The following is a 24,323-nucleotide window of genomic DNA, read 5'->3' on the forward strand; positions in this document are numbered from 1 at the left end:
CCTACCCAAGCCTCTCCACAGACCAATTATCTAATTATCTGCGGTGGTGAGGCCTGGGCAGGGGTGTTTTTTCAAAGCTTGTGAAGAGATTCTGTGGAGAATAGTTAAGAAGGGTCCTTTCTCCAGCAGAGAGTGCCAGGAATCCAGAGCAGCCTTGATTCTACAGAGTGGGAGAACGTCAGAGATGCCAGCTCTCCACCATGAGACACCTGTGCTCTGGAAGATACTGCTTATGTCTGAGTGGCGCCAGGGCTGGGCTTGTGTCACGGAAGGAACTGCTGTGCAGGAGAGATGAATGCTGGGTAGGGTGGCCTGGCATCCATCTCCCTCAATCCCTCGTCTCAGGAAATTGAATTAAAACCCATATTTTTCAGCTGCTGCCTGCCCAGCCGGCTGGATTGTGGAGAGGGATGAGGTAGTGATCACCTCAGGGTAGGAACAGTGGCTAAGGAGGACCCTTATTCTCCTGTTCTGGGAGGCAAGGCACCTCAAGAGGGCTCTGGGACACTATTTCCAGGAGTGGTCCTTTAGTTCCCACCCCAATACTTTTCAGAGCCTGGCATCGAGGATGGGGATGGTGAGTTTGGAGTTAAGGTTAGAATTTGACCTAAAGTTGGCTTTTTGGATGAGTGACATAGAGATAATGGGAAATCTTGGCTCTGTTCTTGGAGGTGTCTGGTTTTGGGTACCAGAATTCATGCAGTTCTTATTCACGGCACCATATTTGTTAATAGGGCCAGAGACAAATGTCAGCATCAGGCACAGACACAGAAGCCCATGTTGGGAGTACAGAATGATAGCTCACAACCCATTCATCTACTGGGCTCTGGTAAGTTGTCTTTGTGCCCCCGAGAGGTGAATTAACTAGGAAAAAGCATCACTCTTGGATGACATCAGACATACCTAGCTCTGTGCGTCATACTTTCCCATTCTCACTTTGCCCTTAGAGCTCCTTTTAGGTTGGGTACAAGTAGGACCATAAGTCTGTCTGCCCTCTATCTGGGGTCTGCCAGGGACTCACCTTCAGCCATAGGCTGTGAGGCAATCGGAAGACAGGTGGACTTACATGAGCTTCTCGCTTCTTTCTGCGTAGCTGACAGCCTGGATAGAGTACACACTGTGACTACCTTTCTCACACAGCATGATGTGCACTCACTAATAAAGAACAGAGAGCAGGGTTCTGGTTCCCAGACACAGACATGAAGAACCAGAATATGCGATAAACCAGGAACTGGATGCACAATCTCAAAGAGTCAAGATTCCAGAAATGGAGTCTGACTATGAACATTTCTGGAGTGATCTGGCCTACTGTGGGTAAGTGATTCTACACCCCCCCCCCCCACCAATGCATCCCCTAGTGCCAATGTCCCATGTTTCATGCTCCACTTCCTGTGTGGAAGCTCTCAACGGACCTGCCTCCCGTTGCATGTCTCACAGTTTACAGAGTACTTTCACAGGTGACATCTCATTTAATCTGTCCTACATCAGGGATGGAGATCAAGTAGAGAAACTGACCTCCAGCTTGGGAAAACAGACTGGAAAGAGATACAGCACATTCCAGAGCTGGTCTTGATTGAGTGCTGATTTCTGCCCGGCATCTGGCTGTGCTCTCTCTACAGTGGCCCTGACCAATCTTAAGAGAGAAGACATGTTCTCCACTGCTTTTGCTTTGGAACATGGCCTGAAAGAACGCAAGAGAGTGCCAGCTATTGGTGAGGTGGGACCAGTGCTCCCTGGACTGAGGGGGGAATCGTGGACTTGCTGTCTGTATATAGGGCACTCCAAACATTTCTGGAGCACAGGTTGCTTCCCACTCTTAGCCTTACTGTTTTCATTGTGAAATGGGATGTAAAATAGTCAGATCTTACCAGTTAGGGTTCTGTATGGTTCCCATTTGCAATTCTTCTCCATCTCCTGGTCCTTTCGTCTTCAGCTAGACTGACCTTGCTAACAAAAGGCTTAAGTCCTTTCTCCTTCCCTCTTCTTTCTTGAGGATTCCTCAGAAGGACACATAGGGAGGGAAGCCCAGAACTTACCTGAATGGACAATGACAGAAGCCAGTTGAGAGCTGACTGATGGGGATACAGAGAACTCAAGATGTTGTGACTGGGGACAGTTATGACAAGCTGGAGGTGGCAGGATGTTGGCTATGTAACCTTAACCTGCTGAGTTCTGCTCATTAAGCCCCCACTTATCAAATTGTACCAGGAGAAGGGTGACCAGACCACATCACCAACAACAATAGTGATTTGTTTAGCCTCAGTGAATTTGCGAACCTAGTACAACCTCACTACTGGCACACAAACTGTTCCTATTCAACGTTGTTCTCATGACCCCAGAAATAGGAACGATGACGATAGTGCAGGTGAAGAAGTGTAGGCTCAGAAACATTAGGCCACACACCCAAACTCACAGAGCTGGCAGGACAGTTTCATTTATTTTTAACACACTTCCCATAAGCACCACCACTCCTTTTCTGGCTATAGAGGTGTTCTCGGGGGTGTCTCATTTGAGGACATCTAGATAGGCACCTGCAATCCAACCCTTGCAGACCCCAGACTGTGAGCAAAGAAGCGCCCAAAAAGGGCCTGGGACTTGCTCAGGTGGCAGGTTGCCAAAGGAGGCTTGGACACAGAGAGTAGAGTGAGAGGGCTTTCCCTCCTGGATGTTTTGCGGTAGGACAGAAAGGTGGTGAGCCCCGAGGAAGGCACAACTCAGCCCGGAAGCTCTGCGACAGAACTGGCAAAGGGGGGCTGTTACCTCCGCCTCCGCGCCCTGGGTCTCTGCCGCAGCTCTGGCTTGTGTCAGTGCGGTGGTCCTCATCCAGCTCCCCATCTCTGTCCCGGGCCTAACCCCGCCCCCGGGCGCTCATTGGTCTGCACCCCACCCCCCGCCTGCGAGGTCCGCCGGGGAGGCGGTGGTCTGTCGCCTCCCTCGGCCCCGGGCCTGGCTGCGCAGCAGAGGCGGCGCCTCTCCCGCAGGACATAGCGGGCCAAGCAGCACGGGGTGGGCGACAGCAGACGAGGGGCGCCTCGCTCCGATTCCCGGCTGCGACTGGCGGAGGCTCTGGAGCAACGCGGTCCCGGTGTGCAATACGCACACGCCGCGGCGCAGGGACACAGACCCGACTGCCCGCGGCCACACGCACCGAGAGACCAGGCTCGGCGCGCGCTCCGCGGCGCACACGCTCCAGCCGGTGCGGCTCTGGGCGCGGATTCGCGGGTTGCGCGCCCTCCTGCACATTCAGTCCCGGCGCCCAGCAGTCTGGACCGGCCCGGAGACCAGCAGGTAAGGACCACCCCTGGCCTGTCCCTCCGCCCCGCACTCGCCCAGCGCCAGACTCTTCTCCAGCGGGGCCCTGGGACCCCTCCTTCAGCCTAGAGGTCTCCAGGAGCCGCGTGCTTCGCCGACCCAGAACGGGCGAGGGCCAGCGCCCCGCAGAGTCAGAACCCATCCTCTCCCGCCGCCGCAGGCTGTCTACGCTTCTCTCTGCCCCATCCAAGTGTCGGACTGTGGCTTGGGGCGCATCACTCTAGACCACTCAGGGAATATCGGCCTAGCTGCTCCAGCCTTTTCTGGTGCTAGAAAGGGGCACAGATGACACTGAGGCCAGGGAGACCCCAAGAGATCTATCTCTCTGTCTCCAGGGCAGATCAAAGCGCCTACGTGGATTTGGAAGGAAACGCTGGAGGGTCTCTTGGGGACTCGATTCTACAGTCTGCGGGGAGTTTGTGGGGTGGACAAGCTATGTGCTGCGGAGGTAGGATAGGGATCAGTTTAGTTTGTCCCCCAATGGAGATAACCTTTGGCATTGTTTTAAAAAGCAGAGTCCTACGTTTCCTTCCCCCGCAGCCCAGAGAGGTTGAGTAAGAGATGCTTGGGGTTTGGTGGTCTAACAAGGAAACGCCCTGCAGGGCCTGTGGGGAAAAAATCGCTGTGGTAGTGGGGTTGCTGAAGTGGGCCCACCGGAGACCCCAGATGATTGGTTTAAAGGCCTCGGCTCTGCAGTAGCTAGCTGGCTGCTGGGAGCAGGGCCATATCATCAGCAAGAGCATGGCAGGTTTGGGGGTCGGAGGAACCAGGCATCAGTGCATGGAACTAGATCTCTAGGAGCAAGCACACAGGAAGGGATGGTGATGGCATCTCACTCGCTGCTAAGGAGTGGAGCTTCAGTTCTAGGAGCTCAGAGCCTTCTGAACCATCTTGGCATGAGAATGGGTCTTGCTAATTCCCCAGTCCATTTCAGCGGTGGTGTGGCTACTTTTCTTTACTTCAGGCTACGTGTCCCATGATTCCCTCATGCCCCAAAGAAAGAGAAACAGGCATCTGTTTGGATTTTTTTCCCTGTAGCAGCACAGGTGCATTCCTGTGAGGGTGTGTAAGAATTTAGAGCCCAGAGAGAGGATGTGGAAGGCAGCCTGCCTTGAGACTGCAGTTGGACTGAGGCAGAGCATTCTGAAGGTCAAGGTGGAGGCTGGATGGTGGCTGTGGGTTTGAGAAAAGGGTTAGGTACTGTGAATGAGCCGTTGGGAGCCCAGGGATAGCAGGTAGCTCTAGGTTTGTTCAGAAGGCCTTGAGATGCATCTGCTGTGGTGGGCAGGTAAGTCTGGAGGAGCCTCCATTCCCAAGTGCAGGCCTAGGACTCCTGCTCCTCACTGACCTTGGAAAGAACAGGCAAAGGTCCCAGTCTGGACACAAGCCAAAATCTGAACACACAAATTAAAGACAGGACATGCTGGAGCCAGCCTTGAGCCAGGTCTTCTGACCAATCCATCAACAAGTGTGTGTGGTGTGACTGGGAGTCAGATGTGGTCCCTCCTACTTTCTGCCGTCGGTAGTGGTTCATGGGTGGTGGGGCATCTGTGATGAGATCCCCAAGGATCTGTCTGTTTCTGTGTAGTGAGGGACATGTCTGTGGTGAGCTTGGAGGAGGACCTTTTCCTGCACTCCCAAGACTGAGTCAGGCTAAAGCTGGTTTTCACATCCTGTTTTGTTCGTGTTTCGGGCTTGAGAGGGGCTGACTGGGGAGGCACTTTGGAGCTCTTGTTTTCTCACGTGGTTACCTCTCTGTCATGCTCTTACTTTTGGACACTCCTTCTTTCCATTTGTTTTCAATGGTGACATGTACTCAGTGGATGTTTACCGAGCAGTATACAGGTGAGAGTCTAGAAAGGACAGTAGCTAAGGCCATGTGGTTTTCTCACCAAGAGCTGGTCTAGCAGGGATGCCTTTCATTCATTACTCAGGATGCATTGACTAAACGGCAGGACCCAGGGTGCCCAATGCAGTGCCAGAGAGGTTTGTTTAGGATCAGGAGCACCATGCTCACCTGAGAGCCATTCACCTTGGAGCTGACCCTGGTGACTGAAGGTCCTGAGGATATGTGTGAGCAGAGCTGTGATGCCCCATGTAGAAGAGGTGGATGCTTTTTACCCCCAGAAGGCTTAGGGGCCTCAGAAGCTTCCGGCCACTTCTGAATAGAGGAACTGGGCTTCTACGCCTGAACGGATTGGACCTCATGGTCCGGCTGCCTGGCAACATGGAGGCAGGAAAACCCTTAGCTGTGATGTGTTTGTACTGAGCTCTGGATGCCGTCAGAAGCACACAATGATAACCACCCCCACGCTGACACACAGAGGAGTGACACACAGCTGGGGAGGCATGTAAGCTTCCCATGACACCTGCCTTGGCTCTGGGATGAAAGAGAGGAAGGCAGCCACAGAAAGACATTCTCACGAAAGATCTGGGAACACTTGGTCACAAAGCTAACCTTAATGAATGTCCAGGTGGTGTGTGTGTGTGTGTGTGTGTGTGTGTGTGTGTGTGTGTACACTGTTTTGTAACCCCCTCCCCACTGTGAGTTTAGCTAATATGTTAGACTCGGTAGGCATTGCACTTGACTGGAACGACTTTGTCCTGCACAGAGGACATATGAACAGAAACTACACCTGACTATGTTTTAGCAAACATTGCAGACACCCAATATTTTAACTTCATGCAATCTGTTTTTCAGGCAACTCAATTCTTTCAATTCACTCTTCATTTAAAAATCTACTCTTTAGAAATTGTACTGGTTTTTCAAAAATTAGGAACAAAGTGAGTCTGTCCAGCCAGAAGGATTGGCTACCTCCTGAAATGGAAAGTTAGAAGTGGGAGGGTCCAAAAGGTTAAAGAAAGGATTTCTGGCCTGGGAGTTCAAGATTCCTCAGTATTAGTTGTTCTCCTTGGTCTTCCAGAGGTGTCTGTTTGTCAGTCCTGGGGGAAGTCTCCACTGTGCTCTGGGCCCCATCCCTGCAGTATAACCAGAGACAGCACACACCAAATACTTGTGATGTTGTCTTAGTACGCTAATTAGTTCTTGAGCCCCCTCTCCTGTTCTTCTTATGAGGGAGAAGATAACCCAGAATCTCACCTTGGATCTCACAGTAAACTTGGCAGGACCTCAACAGCCTAGGCAGGAGAGAGGAGCTCCTTGTTCAGAGCTGGAGCCAGAGGGTAGAATAAGTAAGTATACTGGTGGGCTTCCCGGAGGTGGTGTTCCAAGGCTGGAGTGGCCTCTCTCCTCCCAGCTTTCCTTGGATTCTGAGTTAGTACCTGGCTTTCTCCACCTTCTCCCTGGCAGATGGGCATGTGGTGTACTGGCTGAGAGTACTGGCAGCCACCACACAGCTTGGAATCTCCTCACTGGGAACCTATGGCTCTGGTAGCAAGCTCACCCTCACCCCCTCTGCTTCTCTCTTGCCCTGCTGTCCTCTTGAGACCTTTCTTTCCTGCCACATCTTCCAGGGATACTTTGCTGTCATATTGCCCCAGAACCTCAGAATTCTGCCCACTTTCCATCATCCTTGTCTTTATCCCAAATGGCTCTGCTCACCGGCCATGAAAATCTCTTCCCTTGGTGGGGGTGTAGCAATATTTTTTCACTCAGTGCTACCCCTTTTCCTGGCACAGACCTTTAGTGTCCCTAGCTGTTAGACTGGCTCCAACCTCCCCTCCTCACCTCCCGAGTTTTGCTCTAAAGGTGGCTCTGGTGCAGGGCATGTCTGGAACCCAGGGCTGTGTGGAGAGAGGAGAGATAGAATTATGCTGTGCTCAGTCCTCTATAGGTGCTCCACAGGGCAAAGGAATTCAGGGTAAGGAAGGATGCAGAGAGATACCAGACTTCAACTGAGGGTCTGGAGCAGCTGAGGGAGGAGTTGTAAGCAGCCTGCAGTAGAAACCACGTCCCCGCTGAGAGTGTCAGATGGCCTCTGCTGGGTTTGGTGTAGTAAGGGTGCCGAAGGGTCTGCAGATCCCACCTTCTTCTGACGAGGAAAGTCTCGAGGCCTGTGAGTCACCAGTTCTTCAGTGCTGACTGGTGATGCAGCCCTGGCTGTCAGTTCCTGCTCAGCTCGGCCTTAGGACTGTGAGGTCCAGGGAGGGCAGACTTTCTCTAGGTGGAGAAGTGGGCATGTTTTGGGGTCTCCTACACTTCCTGCAGCCCAGTCCACATCCCATCCCTGCTAGGCCCATCTCTAGGCTCTATTCCACGTAACCTTGGGAAACACCTTCCTACTCTGGTCATAGGTTTACCATGATGAGGTGGCTTTTCCAGTTGATCTGAGGCGGGACTGAAATATTCTGTTCACAGCTGCTCTTCCTGACGACCAGGCAGGTTCAGGTAAGCCTGCATCTGCACAGGCCTATGGCAGCCAGTAGCAGAGGATCTACACACCTTGATGGTGTGAGAAGTCACATGGGGGCTCAACAGGCTCCCTTATGAGTGACAGGGCAGCAGAAATCAAGGGGGCATATATGGTTTGGAGTCACTTTTTTCTTCTCTGGGATGCTTTCTGTGTGACCTTGGAGAAGTTGCATAGACTTTCTGTGCCTCTGTCGCCTCTCCTATAGAATGAGGAGACTTCCAGGAGCTCCTTCATAAGTGTCAGTCAAGTTACAGGACTTGATGGGTATTCAACTTGGAGGAGTGCCCAGCACATTCTGAGTACTTAGTAAGTATTGGCCATTAGGAGATAAAGTGTAGCTGGCTGGCTGTTCCCAGTGAATGTGATACAGGGTGGAGGTGACAAGCACAGTGGCAGAAGAATCATGAATGCAGAGAGGGAGACACCTCACAGATTCTGGGCTGTGGCACATCCTCGAAGCGCTGCCCGTGGATCAGGCCTGGCTGTCATTCCCACTTTGGAGACAAGTAGAGGCTGAGCAGGAAGCTTAAGTATCTCGCCTGGGGTCAAGACTAAAACCTCCAGGGGAAACTTCCCACTTCAGTTCCACCAAGAGCTTGGAGGCAGAGCTTCCTTGTCCTCTCAGCCACCTGCCTGGCTCAGTTTGAACCCCAGGGAGAGAGTGGAAACATGCAGTGTAGTCAAGTGAAAGGGCCTAATGCCCCTCATTAGGGTGGGGCGCTTGACAGATTTGTGGTGGCCAGACATTCCTTGACAGGAACACCTGCATCTCTGAGGAGTTTTGAGGCAGAGGTAGCCTGGGTAGAGAGGAGCATCAGGTTGGTGTGTCACATCTTGGAAGGCCACCCACAGAACATCGTGCCTGTGCCCCACAGAACACTGTGGAAAACAAGCACCAGATGCTACTGGGAAAGAGCGGGGACAGGAGAGAAGCACCCAGAAGAGCAGAGAGTAGTGTTCTGTGACATCTCCAGGGACAGGACGAGAAGCCTGATACGGCTGTGGTAGAGACCAGGTGGGGCAGCAATGGTATCCAGGACTCTGGCTCTTGCTCAGTGCTTGCCCCACCTGAGATACTCATTTGCTTGTATTCATGGCTCCTGTGTCAGCGCCATGTCTACCTCCCTGGGTTATGATCTGTCTAGGAGAGTGCACACAGAACTGAGGGTCCCTGTACATATCTGGGGAGGCAGGGGTGATGTGTCTGAGCTGGTATCCTCACAGGAACATTTACGGTATGTGGTTCTGGGTCTCCATGAAGGGACATATGAGAAGAAGGGAGGGAAGTTGGCATCACAGATGATCATATTGGAGCTTTCAACTGGAAGCCCTGGGGATAAAAGTGCTTTAGTGTTTGTGCACATGACATGTTTTTGATGCTCCTTTGTTTTGGGGAGAGAAGAGGGTGTCTCCCCCATTCTAGCCATGTTCCCTCCACCAGAGGGAGCCTTAAAGCTGCAGCTCTTTGTCCCTGTGTACATCCCAAGGTTCTCACAAAGGTTTGTAGACCCACTATAATCTACTTGGTGTCAGCTGGAGGGCCAGCCTGGCCCCAGGCTGCACTAGGCTGAGGGGGTCTGAGATGCAGAGGAAGAAGGCGTGTTTGGGGACAGCCTGGTTCTGAAGGGCTTCCCTGGGGGGCCACAGCTCTGTTTTGGAGTCTTCTGCTTGAGATTACTCAAGAGTAACCCCTGAGCTCTCAGGATATCCCATTCTTACTGGTTTTTCTGTCCTGATTAGCTGGGGAAGATGGCCTCTCTCACTGAGGCCTGCTGAGGTCACCAAAACTAGATATTCTCCCATCCTAACCAAGGCTGAGGTGATTTCTGCAGACAGGGCCTGGGATCTCAGACTGGTATAGGAGATGGTATACGTTCGAGGAACCACCAGTGTTGCAAAGTGCTTGCAACCACCAGGAGTGTATGGGGTCTCGGGGGAGATGTAGGCACTCGAGCCTGTGTGCCTGACCCCTTTTCATTCCCAGGCTTCTCCCAGTCCACCCAGCCGTACCTGCCCCCCTTTCCCGGTACTTATCAGCGAGCCAATATCTCCTTACCATCTCTGAGTGAGTGAGATGGACACTGGAGAGAAGCAGTCTTCTCTCTTCTCTTCCTGCCACTGGTTTTCTTCCTTATTTTGGATATCTGTTCCCGATTGAGCCCAAAAAGGTTGAAAGTGGTGTTAAGACCAAGCACTTAAGGCACAGAGGCATGGGTGACAAAAGCTGGACCCACACGGTACATGGGGTACAGGCGACAAGCTTGTTTCAACTCCTCGTGGCCTCTATAGTGAAGCGTGTGTGTGTGTGTGTGTGTGTGTGTGTGTGTGTGTGTGTGTGTGTGTGTGTGTGTTAGCTGTGCTCTGATAGGGCTACTTAACAATCCTTCCTACAGCAATGGAGTAATAACCACCATTGCTCTGAAGGGACGACAGCGATCTGCTTAGCAGGGGCAGCATGTGGCTGCTGCAGTGAGTGGCCTCATATATGTTGCTCTCATCCAAGGGCAAACCTTTCCCAGTGCAGAGCTCCTGAGTGGCCAGGCATTTGTGTCAATAGTCAATTCTAGAAACAGAGCAGGCTCAGGCTGAGTGTGAGTTTGGCTTCCCCAGTTTCCAATTATTTGTAGCTTCTCTGGTCCCTTCTAGGGCCCTGGTCCTCACTCAACTGTCCTTGAGGTCCAGCGGCACTGTGATATGACCATGCCCTTCAGAAGCCAAAGTGAAGTGAGACAGGGCGGACCAGAATGTACTTGTCCTAACTATGCACTGAGAGCAAAGAGGCCCTTTCAGAGTGAACAGATGGCAGAGGAGCTTGCTTCTCCATACTAGAGCTGCGTGGAGTTAGCTAGGTCACACAGGCTAGAGAGGTGTCTTGCTGTCACGGTCTGCTCAGGGATGCTGGCTTCTATCCCATTGTCATTTTCCACCCCCCGGAACATTATTCAGTCTGCCATGGAAGATGTGGGCCCTGTATTTAGAAGGAGCCGAGAACATGTGTGCCCTGCACAAGAGGCTCACGCTTATGCCTGGGAACCAGGGAGCCTGGTAAATGTCACTGTTAGGTGGGCATGCATATGCCAGCCAAAACGCTGTTTCTGTGTGGAAGCAGAGAATGTGGAGACGTGGAGACAGCTGGTCTCTGCAGAGGAAGAAGCTGTTCTGGAGTGCTCCAGTAGCCTGGTGTCTGAGATGGCGTGAACCCACATTCGGTGCCCCACCGTGGGCGCAGTGCAGATGGTGCTCAACTCGTGTGAGTGGAATGGAAGTGTGAGGGAGTTAAGGCCCCGAGGGTTACCCGGGGCTGGAAGCCTGGACTGGGGACCTGCCGCAGGTGACATGGTGTGCTGTCTTTCCTTCCCACCAGCGAGTGGACAGTGGCAGGCGGTGACTGAATCTCCAAGTCTGGAAACAATAGCCAGAGATAGTGGCTGGGAAGCACCATGGCCAGAGTCCTGCAGCTCTCCCTGACTGCTCTCCTGCTGCCTGTGGTAAGGGCCCAGAATCTTCCTCTGCAACTGTATTGAGCCTCCACCTGGAGACCCAGTGACTTCTGTGTACTCTCAGCCAAGCTGTCCCAAGGCTGGCATTTCTGCCAACAGCCCTCCCCTGTCCCTGGAAACTCTCCACACACACCCCACCCCACCCCATGCTTCTGTGGTGTGAATTAGATAAACGACTTTGCTCCAGACTGGTGCTGATTGGGCTGAGACTTGTTACAGAATTTTCAAGTCTATTAAGATGGTGACATGTGCTGTGACACTTAGAGTATCTGGCTACTGTGACACAGTATCCTGCTAGCTCAGGGTCCCTGGTTAGGGCCACAGAATGGTCTTCTGGTCCCCATGTTGTGAAGCCCTCTGACACCTAAACTCAGGATCCTGTCCTCTGTTCATAGCTCTTTTGAGCAAGGGTGAAGATCAGGAGAGAAAGGAAGAAGGTTCCATTTGGTTCTATTTTGGGCCAGGACAAGGCTCTCCTCAGAGCCTGAGGTATCCATCCTACTCCTGATTTGTAACTCCTTGTGTGTCCCAAGGACATGCACATCTCGCTCTCGGTGAGCAGGTGGGATTAGATCTGTCTTGGAACATGGCCCGTGACAGCTCAGGTTCCTTGCCAAGAGAATCATTTTTGACCTAGGGTTTGATGGAAATGAACTTAGACATCTATCATGATAGCAGGGCGTGGCTGTGAAGTCCCTGGAGCTGCTGTGGGACCTGAGCTGAGCCTTGTGCTTCTCTTTCCTCCTGAAAAATAGAGTGGAGAGGAGACCCCTGAATCCTACCATTTCCCTTTTGTCTGCAGTGGTTGGGCATTTGCTCCCATAGTTCTCAGTTTACCAGCCCTCACCTCCCCATAAAGTGCAGCAGGAGCCAGACGTCAGATTCAAATTCTGTTACACTGCTTACCAAGTCATGTGACTTGGAGCAAGTTAAATAACATCTAGACTTGGTTACATGTTTATGAGAGTAAAGAATGTAAACAAAAATAGTTCCTCCTCCCCCATGTTTATGAGCCTCCAGCATGCACGCACACATATGCCCTGCCACTAGAGGGCAGCACATGCAACTGTTAGTCACTATAGCATGGAGACTGAGGGTTGGGGGCCTGCGGGACTCCCACATTGAGTTGGGGTCTGGGGATAGCCCTCATGGTATCTGTAACATAGCAGATGTTGGTCTGACACCCTCCTGCCACATCCGTCCCTAACACTCTTCTGAGTTAAAGCACAAGGGCTGTCAGTGGGCTCCTTACCCTCATCATCTGTTCCCCATATCCTACAGGCTATTGCTATGCACTCTGACTGCATCTTCAAGAAGGAGCAAGCCATGTGCCTGGAGAGGATCCAGAGGGCCAACGACCTGATGGGACTAAACGAGTCTTCCCCAGGTGAGTGGGCAGCAGGCAGTCTTGGTGTCCTCAGCACACACAAGCTAGCCTTGCAAGAATGGTGGAAGGGTGTGAAAGTCTGTAGAATGCTGGCTGAGACCACAGTGCTCCATATCTGCCATTCTTGGTGACATTAGGTGGCTCTCCTTGTACCAGTCTGAGCTGGGATTTGCGGGTGGCTTAGAGTGGCCACTGTTGCTCCTGGGTCTGGTCTGGGTAGCAGCTGTCAACGAGCTTGTGCAAAGGCCACCTGGGACTAGCCACCCCAGGAATGCAGCTGTTATGGTGGCTGGGCTCTAGACTATCTGGCCAGCTGGAGGAAAGGCTGTGGGGTCACTTCCTACTTTCTGGGTCCAGCAGAAGTCAGGGTGGAAAGCCACAGTCAATCCCAGGGTCTTCCCTAATGTGGGGCTTGTATGGGGGCTGCTGTATCAGATGCTGGATGTGTGGTCAAAGATACCTTTTGTCTGTTCTAAGTGATTCCAAGGGTTTCAAAAAGTGCCTCCTAACAAGTTCACATCCTGATGGAGAGGCACAGCTCCTGGTAAGACCCAGGAGTCTTCTTCCAACTTCCCCCGAGGAGCAGGGGAGGTTAGGTGGGCATCTTGGAGATGCTATGCTTTTTCCTGCTCTGGCCTGCAGAACAGGCTGAAACTACTTAGTGGTGGGGCTCCACTACAGCCTTAACGGTACACCTTTCCCTCTGGACTCGCCTTCTGAGAACCATCTGCCTGAAGACTTTATTAATCTGTAGCCCAGTTAAACAGAATTCCTGCTGGGCCAGCTTCATCCCAGCTGCTCCTTCACAGAGATCGGCCAGGGGAAGGTGCTCCCAACATGTTTTGCTGCCAGAGTAAAAAGTGAACTTTAGCCCATATCAACCAGGGAGACTAAGGAATGCGGGCAGACGGGTACACCGTGAAGAACTGTGTGAAGAATCTACGATCGAAGTGACTTGTTTGTGTGAGTGGGAAAGGTCTGAAGGCAATAGCTATCCAGTGCCTGTCTACATGTGGGCAGACCCCATGCAGCCTGCCTCCTTACTTAGAGTCATTGGTCCCAAATGGTGTCTCTCAGAGGGGGAGGTGAGAGAGATGAGGGCTCACTGTGTGAGGCTGTGTACAGTTTAACTGCACTTCCCAGTTGAACACTGGGCCAAAGGAGCTGACAAGACAGTTTTGCCCACAGGGTGTTCTCGTCTGAAGGCTAAGGCTAAAGAAGACAGGTATGAAGTATAGCCCTAATGAAAGGATAGGCGGGTGGTGGTGGGAGAGGCTCCTCTGGTAGCTTCAGAGAAGAAGAGGTGAGGACTGGGAGGAGCAGGTAGGGATTGAATAGTCTGGGACACCCAGAGGACCTTTGAGGAGAACATCCACAAACCACAGTTCAGACTAAACCAGAATCTTGACATGACATTCAACAGCTCCCAGGAGCTTTTGGTGAGAAGCTAGAGCTATGAAAACCAATCCAAGGGAGGGGTGGGCGTTGGACCTCAGGTGAGCACGGAGCAGCAGGAGAACACTGAAGGCTCAGGGCCTTTGTAATCATTCCTACTTCACAGATGAAGGGACGGGGGCAAGGAGAGCCTGCACTTTGCTTAAGGCGAGTGGAGCCTGAATTGGGGGAGTTAGTCGCTGGAACGTGCCACTCCAGGACAGCACACTGTGAGCCTTGGGATGACTTCCACATCACCTTCTGAAGATATGTGATGCCTTAGTTTTCTTGGATATAATGTGGAGGAGAGTTATGCCTAGCAGCTGTAGTCTGTGGGAAGCTGCAGCGGCTTGAGGACTTCAGGGTCACTGCACTATCTCATGGTGTGGAAAGCTCCAGGCTTCTCACCCTCTGCTACATCAGAGGTAGATGCCATTTGGAACTGCCCGGAAAGGCTTTCTGAAAGAGAAGGGAGAGCTGAGAATCAGCTCTGGCTTCAGAGAGCTGAGGAGAGGAGAGAGGATGAGAGAAGAAGCCTAGGTAGGGGTGGTGTAACTAATACAGGCGTGAACTGTGGGCTAGCGCTTACAGAGCAGGCCCTAGCAGAGCAGATGTGTGTCTTCAGTGTTCATGCATCTACATGTTGCCAGCCTAAATGAGCAGTGGTGTTTCCTTCCACCTGAACATGAGGTTGCCCATGCAGAGAGCCTCTTTCTTGCTTCCTTGCCCATCAAGAAGCCTATACCAGGGTGTGATACAGCTGGTGTATACTTTGGGATAGATCCAGAGGTACCAGCTCCCCAAGTCCCCTCCAGTGCTGCAGTTGGAGAGCACAAAGTCTTTCTGCTAACAGATTTCTTTTTTGTTGGACACATAGCAGGAGGGAAGTTTGTGGAGGAGAAGGAGGACTTAACTTTGTGTTCAAGAGGGCCCTGCACTGCTCAGAGCAGAGCCTTATCAAGGCCAAAGGTGTTTGCCTAAGTGCTGCAGTCGTGGTAGGTGCTACTAAGGAAGGGCAAGGGCAGAAGAATGGAGCCCCCTGCGGAAGGCCATGCTGAGTGTAGCATTTGTCATGTCTGTGTCTGAAAGTCCTGTGATGTGATCTGCAAAAACAAGCATCTGGACAGGCAGACGCTGGGCACCTTGCCAGGGTTCAGGGTCTAGGACAGCTAAACTCTGTTGTCAGCCTCCAAGGAAGGGCCTTCATGTCTTCTGAGCCTCATATGGGCCTCATGCCTGCCTCTAGGGGTGTTTTCACCTGGATCTTCAAATTAAGCAGTCTTGTGTCCCTAAAGCAGGGATCATCTCACTGTACTGTGCTGTGCTATTGAAGTCCCTAGGAACACTTTACGGTGTCAGTGAACGGCCCTTCACCACACACAGCCGAGGTCAGCAGCATCTGGACTCAGAGCTAGTCTCTTGCTGATTGTAAAGTGTATTCAAGTTTAATCACCCTAGTGAGGCACCCCTACTCCTGGGCCAATGTGATGTCAGGTATGAGAGAAAAGGGGCATGGAGCAGGTAAACCGAGCTAAGATCTCATTGTACTTGGACGTGACACAGGATTAAGAGCTATGCTGTGTTGTTAACCTTGGTTGGTAGAGTAGGGACTCAGTCAACTGTGTTCTCCTCCTGCCACGCCACTCCAACTCTGTTGTCCCTGAAGCAGTTACCAGCACAGACACCACCAGAAAGTAGTGATAACTCTGAGACACATTTGAAAATGAAGGAGAAAGCCTGCCAGTTTGCTTCAGTGCCCGGGACTGTGAGCGCAGCACAGCTCTCATACATATGTACACACACCCACTTCTCAGTGTCAGGGCCAGCTGGGGATGCTGTGGCTGGGCAGGCTCTGAAATCACCACACAGTGCAGGGATACAGACAGACCCTGATCATCTGGTCAGCACTCTGTGCAGTCAAGAGACTGTAAACAGGAGACATGAGCCTATGTAACGTGGAGCAATGCTTTACACTGTGAAGTAATGATAAACGTACAGTCCAATAGATCTGTGGGCCAAGAGCATGGTCAGTTCTTTTGCACCATATGTAACATGTGCTTTTACACGTGACTGGCCATGAGGGGGTGTTCCCACCAGCATCCCCACAAACCCACGCGTGACTTGAACATGGTGGTGGCATGCAGGTGGCAGGGATTTCTCAGCTCCAGAATAGGTAAGGAGACAGCCATGACATATCTAGTGAGCTGGGTCTGTTGGAGCGAAAGCCTGGTTTCTTGGAAGCAGGGACCATGCATGACACTGTGTGGTGGTTTCCATACTCTCTCACCTTCCTGTCCTTCAGGGTTGGAAGTACCACCTCCTCATCTTGGGCATGCGTTGCAGGGGTTTCTTGGGAGGAGGATCAGGGATGGAGGTTTATTTCACTATTTCATTTCTCATTCCAAATCCCTGGATCCTGCATGGAACCTCAGCCAGCTCTGAGCCTGGCCCTGCCACATGACATACGAAGCGGCTAGAGCCAGAGGTGCTGTCACTGGCAAGTCACATGGAGAGTCCCAGCCAGCTCTGGGTGGGTGCCCAGAACTGACTGGGGAGTTCCCTTTCTGCCGCACTGCCAGTGCCCTTGGAGGAGGAAGAGGAGAAGGTGTTAGGGCCGGTCTATGCACAACTGGCCCCTGTAGGCCCATTCTTTGGTCCCTCCATCTGGATCAGGGCTTGTTCGTCTAGATGGTAGCCAGAAGCACCTCCTCTTTTGCAGGGCCTTGGGCTATGAGCATGGGAACCTTCCTGTGTGCAGGAAGAGCTGGTCGGGCCAGTCTTCAGTACATGCCACATGCTGCAATCGATGAGCAAGGCCTGAGGTACTGTGGCAGGTCAGGAGAGAGGTCTTCATGTTGCCTTTCTAGACTTGTCCTAGATAACATTCAGGTGCCTTGACCAGCTCCCCACCCCCATTGGCCTTGTAGCTGCTCCAACACTGACCAGGCCCAATCATAACAGACCCTTGCTCTGAGAAACTCATCCTAAGTAGGCTTCATAGGAATCTGACTGAGGGGTTTGCTCAGACTCATATTTTTAGAAGCTGGTCTTGTCAGAACTCAAGCATGTATCAGTCTCCTGATGGTTTGTTAAGCACAGACTTTTGGGTGGTCCCAGTGTATCTCATACCTAGATCTGAGCATCTGCAATCCTGGAGGCTACTAGGTGTGTGTCTGGCTTCAGGTAACACTTGGAGACCTGCTGCCTTCAGCTCTGCTTCTTCCCTCACATCATCAGAAGGAGATGGGGACGGGGAGGACTGCTCATTCGATGAAACAAGAAACCTTGACTGTCAAGTGAATTTCAGGAAATTGAATTTTTCACTTTGAAATTGTATGCTCAAATGAAGGCATTTCTTTAAGAAAGCCTGAATATCTTTGGATGGGTCCTGAAAGGAAGGGAGGATCGGTGGCTTTGTCTGTCACTCTGGTGTCTCTGGGCTCATGAGTTTTGAACTCTATGTGGAACTGGACAGAATCATCACCATGACAACCTCTGATTAGCTCTTCATTCTGTTCCCTTCAAAGACTAATGGCTCATGCATTCTCTCTCAGCTCTATGCCTGAGTAGATTCTGTCACTCCCTCAACCCCTACTGTCACAGGAGTCACTGCTGCTCAACATGAAGTGTCAGAGGGACTATGGGCACAGACCACAAAGTGTACAAAGCACTCCCTGGCCCATAGTGCTCTCATTCCTCAGTGGGGTCATGTAGATTGAGCTGGGAGGGTTAAGAGTGGGGCTGGTGCAGAACTGGGGTATAGGGAAGAGGGGTTTGGGTAGGGGAGGCACCAAATAAAGCTAGCTCTAAAGAAACAAGGCCTATGTTAGAGGAGGACAGAGAGGTGGGGGCTTGAGCATCTTCTCTCTGGAACCTGTGTTCCTGGCTGCTGTGTCACTGTCTTGTCCTGCTTTTCCTCTGCAGCCTTCTCTGCCAGCTCCACTTCTAAACCTTGGCATTCTTGTGTATTCTTCTCACTCTTTCTCACTGGATAATCATCTGCCTACCCTGGCCACCTCACCCATTCGTGTCTGGTTTAATTTTGACTCTTACTACTATCTCAAATCCAGCATGTGTGAGACCAAACATGATTTTCAACTTGTCTAAACTCTCTCACCATTTGACTGCTAACTAGTCCTTTTATTGTGATAGTCTATTCATCCATCTCCCCTTCTACTTATCATCTACCCACCCATTGCCCACATATCCATCTACCTATCTATACATTCAAACATCCATCCATCCATCCATCCATGCATCCATCCATCCATCCATCCATCCATCCATCCATCCATCCATCCCCCCTATCCAGCCATCTTCCCACCCATTTATATCTTCATCAGGCGCCCAAGTCAGATGCCAGGATGACGTCCATCAGTGGCGCTTTCTTACCACCTTTGTATATAAGTCAGTGGAGCACAGGATATGCTGCAATTACAACCCAACTTTCAAATCCAAAGATCAGCACAGTGGCATTCTTTTGCTTCTAACAAGTCATAGGTTGGTATGATTAGCTGTAGTGAGGAGATGGAATTTAGCTTTTCCTGGACAGTAAGAGACCAGGTTCCCTGTTGGAATACTGATACCTTTTGTATATAGTTTCAAGGGTGCTACTGAGAAGGAAGAGATAGAAAAGTAGAAGAGGCCCTGTGAGTAGCATCGGAGACTAATTCACCTCTTTGATCTCATTTCCAAGGGCTTAGCATTCTGCGTGTGGGTTAGGGACATATGTTTTTGTCCTCAGCTAGAAAACATCAAGATTCTCTTGTGAACCTGCCTCCCGTCTCTCAAGTCCAAAGGGGGTCAGTTGCTATGAGTGGGGTCTTTATAGCTTCTGGGGTCTTAGGGATCTTGTTCTGGGCTTTCTTCCTATCTTGACCTTGTGAGAAAACAAAACTGGGGATAGAGTGAAGGACTGGGAGAGTTTCCAGGCTTGTGACAGGTAGATCATTGGGAATCCCAGGCAAGGAACTTGGCAGATGTGCCAGAAAGTAGTCCCAATAGCACTTGCTATTCCTCAGGGACCAGCGAGTCCTGAGTTCCAGATTTCAGCTCTGGAAAATCCAGTTTAGGGTACTGACAGTCACTTAGTCCCTTCTCTGACACTAGCCTGTGAATCACAGCAGAGAGGACCACAACGTAAATCTGGTGTCACATAGGCAGATTCAGAAGGGAGGCCCTGCCTTTGCTCCATTTTTGTCCTCTTGTAGATTCATGTACATCTAACACAGGAGAGGCACTCAGAAAACTCTTACTAAGGACACCAATTATTTACCCCGCCTCTACCTTTGATCCAAAGCTCTGGATCCTGCCTGCTGCCACTCCCTGCACCCAGCCCTCACATTCATGCCCTCTCACCCCAGCATTGTCAGTTGGAATGGCAGCTGGCTGTGCCAGGGCCTAATGTCCTACATTACGGGAACATCTGCTGGCCTGGGCTTCTGGTTATGGGCCAGACATGGTCATACACCATGGGCATTTCACAGTCAGCACAGGGCATGGCAGCCAAAGATGCACTGTTGGGTCTCTTTCAAGGACATGATGTCACAGCCAACTGTGCTGTGCTGGCGAGGCATCCTGGGTAGACAGGAATCATTGATAGCTGCTTGTTGAGACAGGTGGCTTTCCTCATCTGGTCCTCTGAGTCCTTGTCCACTTGGACTCAGCATACAGATCTCTAGCCTGTTTCCTGACTCCTAGACGGTGTCATTGTATGAGCAGGATGCCATAGCCCAGTGTTGACAGGGTGAATTCCAGAGTGGCAAGAGCTAAATTCTGAGAGATCTAGAAGCTGGGAATGTCTTCTGCTACCACAAGTCATGACTTTGACTGAAGAACCAGGATGACATGAAACCTACCCCAGGCCACTCCTCTGCATGCTCAGCTTTCCTCTAAGTTTCTCAGAGCTGGCCATTGAGCTTCAATCTCCCCAGAGGGGTTACCCCTCTCCTAAGGAGTGATTCCCAGAAGCATCTAGTGGAAATTATGAAATTAAGGTCAGTGACAGCTCCAACATATATGGAGTGTGGTGCTGTTCATAGAACTGTCTACATAGGAACTCATTAGTCCCCCTGACAGTACTGGGAGACAGTAAGTGGGCCGTCACTCACTTCCCTATGGGACACAGGTTCTTCTGTCTGTAGACTCCCTATATATAGGTCAGGTCACTTTCCTGAGGCTCTGTGCTGCTCTCTGAACTCCCATGTTTCTGCATCCCTCTCCAACCCACCGTATCTCTGTCATACGCTCTCCACTGTATCATGGCATATGCTTCCTTTGTTAACCCCAAGTGCAGTGTCTGGGGCTCCCTCCTCCTTGCTCTTCTTCTTCACATCCTTTCCTTGGGAGACATGACTCATGGACTGGAGAGATGGCTCATCCATTAAAGGCTAGGCTCACAACCAATAGACATGTTTTGTCTCACTGCTCATGTGCTCAAGAGGAAGTAAGCCTGGGAAGGCGAGGTAAGGATAGGGACAACAGGTGTCATACTTAGGAACTGGGGTGTGAAGCACACAGATTTTCAAGGTTGATGATACGGAGTCACCAAGATAGCATATTTGGAAAGGCTTTTGCTCCTAGCTGAGGGAGATCTAGGAAGAGGCTGCAGCTATGATGCCATTGATGTCTGGAGGGAACCAAGCAAGACTTGATGCCACACATGATGTAAATGGAGTAAGTGACTCTTGGGTATCTAGTTGGTCTGAAACAGATGTGGGTTTAGTTTTGGGGGGGGGGTCTGGGTGGACTGTAGGACTCCTGGTTTGACTTGGCTTTGGCCCCTCAGAGTGGGAACATGCAGCAAAGAACTGACTCTGGGGTCAACTTAGAGAATGGCTGGGGGCCAAAGACTAGAAATGTCTACATGTAATTCTGTTAAGTCTCTGAGTAGGATGAGCTCATCTAAGGTGAGTGGGAAGGTAGCCCAAGACAGGATGACTTCCAGAATCTGTAGCAAGTCAGTGGGCAGAGTCCAGCTTGGCTGCAGTTGAAATTGTTCTTCAGATTTGGCAGCAAAGAGTTTGTTATTGACCTTGATGAGTGTTGCTGCAGTGTAAAGGAGGGCAGAGAGATGGTGGCCAGAGGAGAGAAAATATACAGAAGACAGAGGTTCCCAGAAGCCACCAAACCTAATCAGAACTAGTCACACCTGCTACTCTCTTCTCCCTCACTGCTCAGCCCCAGGAAGACTTGGTGATTCCTGAGTACCTTACTGTGAACCTGTCTCTTTCCCTCTGCCAGCTGATCTGTACAACAAGGCTTTGACCTTGGCTTCCTCAAGGACTCTGCCTCCATCACCTCTTCCTGTCCCAAGTCTTTCCACAGTCACTTCCAAGCTTCTCTCATATGGGCAAGCTGTGACCTCACTCCACGTGCCAGCTTTGTGGGTAGCAGCTCCCTGTTGTAGGCCTGTGCTGGGAGGGAGGTGGGCTGTGGGATGCAGCCTCAGGCCACCTGGTCTGGCCTCAACTCCATCTTCATAGAGAATTGAGCCTCACAGAGGAGGTGACTGTAAGGTCAGACCCCACAATGGTATGGAGGCTGGGAGAATGTAGGTATCCGTGACAAGAAGAGGAGGCCTTCCATAGAGCTCCCTGCCCCGAAGTTCTCGCAATGGCTTTGTGGACTACACTTGGGGTGTTTTTCCAAGTATAGGAGCAAACCTTCCTCACACAAGAAGACTTACCTTCTCTCCTTGTAAACTCTTTGCTCCCTGTAGGGCTAGCATCTCAGCAGTCCATGCTAAGTGTGTGTGTGTGTGTGTGTGTGTGTGTGTGCGCGCGCGTGCATGTGACCTGTGTATGGTGTGTGGCTATAAGTTATTATTATTACCTGCTCTCAATACCTAATAGAAATAACTTAAGGGAAGAAAGATTTATTTTAATTCCCAGTCTCAGGGACTCTGTTTCTGGTCAGGGAAGCATAGTAGAGCAGCTTAGCTCATATTATGGTGCCTTAGAAGCACAGAAATGGTGTGTGTGTGTGTGTGTACACGTACATGTGTGAGTGTGTGTGTGTGTGTGTGTGTGTGCCAGTGCTCTGTTAGCTTTCTCCTTTCCTCCTGCCCACCCACAGATAGTACCGCCATGTTCACAGTGGCTCTCTCCTTAGTTAATCTTCTTTGATGATGCTCACGCTATCACCAGAGGATGGCCTCACCATTTCCTCTTAGGTGATGCTAAAGCAGGTCAAGTTGATATTTAAAATTAACCATTCCAGTGGAGCATGTGTGTCTACACATCTATAATATGTATATTTTGTGTCGTGCCTATGTGTGCCTGCATATGTGGGATGTGTATCTGTGTCTGGTCATGGCTTGTGTGCACTTGTGTGCATGTGCAGTATATATCGTCAGGCACTCTCTCACCGTGGCTCTCTCCTCCAGGTTGCCCTGGCATGTGGGACAATATCACATGTTGGAAGCCAGCTCAAGTAGGTGAGATGGTCCTTGTAAGCTGCCCTGAGGTCTTCCGGATCTTCAACCCGGACCAAGGTAGGCAGAACTCAGAATCTCTCCCAACTGTATTGGTTTAACCTGCAATCCACACAGCCATACCCCTGCCTGGAGCTAAGCTTTAAAAGCTCAGCTGCCCCCAGATGGCAGATGACAGATAGCAGGCAAGATGGATGGCGTCTTTTATGCTGTTATAGGGCATGGAAACACTTCTTCTCCAGCACTGCACCTAGTACCAGGTCTACATTGCCAAGTGACTGTCACGGCAGGTGAGAGCAATCTGGGCTTAGGTACAGAGTCCTTAGCTCCTCTATTGTCTACCCTATTAGGGACCTTTGGCCTTAATTTTTGGCCTGCCAGATAGTAATGTGACACGGTGGCGGCTTCCCCGGGTGGTCTGTGAGGATACAGCGAGGTCACATATAGAGATGATCACTTATAGAGATGATGATGATGATGATGATGGTGATGATGGTGATGATGATGATGGTGATGATGATGATGATGATGGTGATGATGATGATGATGATGGTGATGATGATGGTGATGATGATGATGATGATGATGATGATGGTGATGATGATGATGATGATGGTGATGATGATGATGATGGTGGTGGTGGTGGTGATGATGATGATGATGATGATGATGATGATGATGATGGTGACATAGACAGAAATGTCTCAGAGGTCCGGAGGAAGATATGGATAGATAGGACTGTAAAATGCCCTTTTTTAGTTAGGGTTTCTATTGCTGTGAAGAGGCATCATGACCACATTCTTCAACCACTTGATGTAGGCAGGTGCCCCACCTTCCAGTCTGCCACCAGTCTGCCAGTCTACCAGCACACACACACACACACACACACACACACACACACACACGCATGGGGGAGGAGGTAGGGTCCTGCTCCCCTAACCCAGGCTGTCCAGAAGGAAAGTGACCTATGATGTGTGGACATGGGCTTCAGGGACATATGTGTGACAGGAAACCAAAGCTGGTTGCAGGCTTCTGTGGATCTCACATCCTGCCTGCTGATGGTCTCTGGTACCATTGAAATACTGTGCAGAGTTCCTGAGGCCAAAGTGGGACCCCATGAATGAGTGCAGTGACAGAGCTGTGACACTGGATACTGAAATGTGAGTTGGTTGGAGGACAGGTCCAGAAGACAGGACACCAAGGACCTGACTTCATGGAGGGGGCAGATATCTGGTCCTGTCTGTGAGGCCACAGCCAGTAACTTGTCTCTACCTGGCTTGCAGGAAGAGGGAAAAAGAATAGTGTGCATTGGCGTTCCGAGCCTCCATCCCACAGAAGGTGGGATCTATCTTGATACCCCACCTCTCCTTATCTTGCCCACCTCCTGCTAGTCTGCAAGAAGCTGGTTTCTGAATGTTCCCATCTTGAGGGCTCTGTGACCGAGAGCAGGCCAGGGTGTGAGTTCTGGAGGAGGCTGTAAGCAGAGAGAGTGAATAGGGGAAAGATAAAGGCTGTCAGAGACAGGGCCTGTGATTCAGCTAGCTCCCAAGATTGATTTCTCTGGAAGGCAGCTTAATCACTTCCTCCATGCACCCATTGCTTTACTTCAGTTACTTATTTGAAGCTTGTGGCACATTCTCTCTAGGCAGGATTCCAGCCACAAACCCTCTTTTTTTTCCTACAGCAGCAGTCACAAGAGGTGACAGGAAGAAGGGTAAAATGATTTCCCTCAGTTGCACCCTCAGGGAGCAGGGATGTTATTTACACCTGGCTCTAAATGGTTCATTAAAGCAGGGCCTTTAGCGCCTCTGTTCACAAGCTTGGTAGTGAGACTTACCCTCCCCACAGAAGTGACTGAACTGCTGTCTCATTTGCTTTCACAT

The 24,323-nt window shown here is 51.0% G+C and overlaps 1 protein-coding gene across 12 annotated transcripts in view; it reads left to right on the forward strand.

Annotated features, from left to right (window-relative positions):
* The first annotated feature begins 2,927 nt into the window (after positions 1 to 2,927).
* Positions 2,928 to 24,323, forward strand: part of Adcyap1r1 (ADCYAP receptor type I) — a 49,085-nt gene continuing 27,689 nt past the window's right edge. For 5 of the 12 annotated variants that reach the window (NM_001270579.1, NM_001270580.1, NM_133511.2 and 2 more), the window contains 4 exon segments: positions 3,028 to 3,288; positions 11,050 to 11,173; positions 12,467 to 12,572; positions 22,393 to 22,500. In NM_001270579.1, the coding sequence (NP_001257508.1) occupies positions 11,126 to 11,173; positions 12,467 to 12,572; positions 22,393 to 22,500 (262 nt within the window). In that variant the 5' untranslated portion in view covers positions 3,028 to 3,288; positions 11,050 to 11,125. 12 annotated transcript variants of the gene reach the window in all.

This window comes from Rattus norvegicus, chromosome 4 (genome assembly GCF_021556685.1).
Source record: "Rattus norvegicus strain SHRSP/BbbUtx chromosome 4, alternate assembly SHRSP_T2T, whole genome shotgun sequence".
Classification (NCBI taxonomy): Eukaryota; Metazoa; Chordata; class Mammalia; order Rodentia; family Muridae; genus Rattus; species Rattus norvegicus.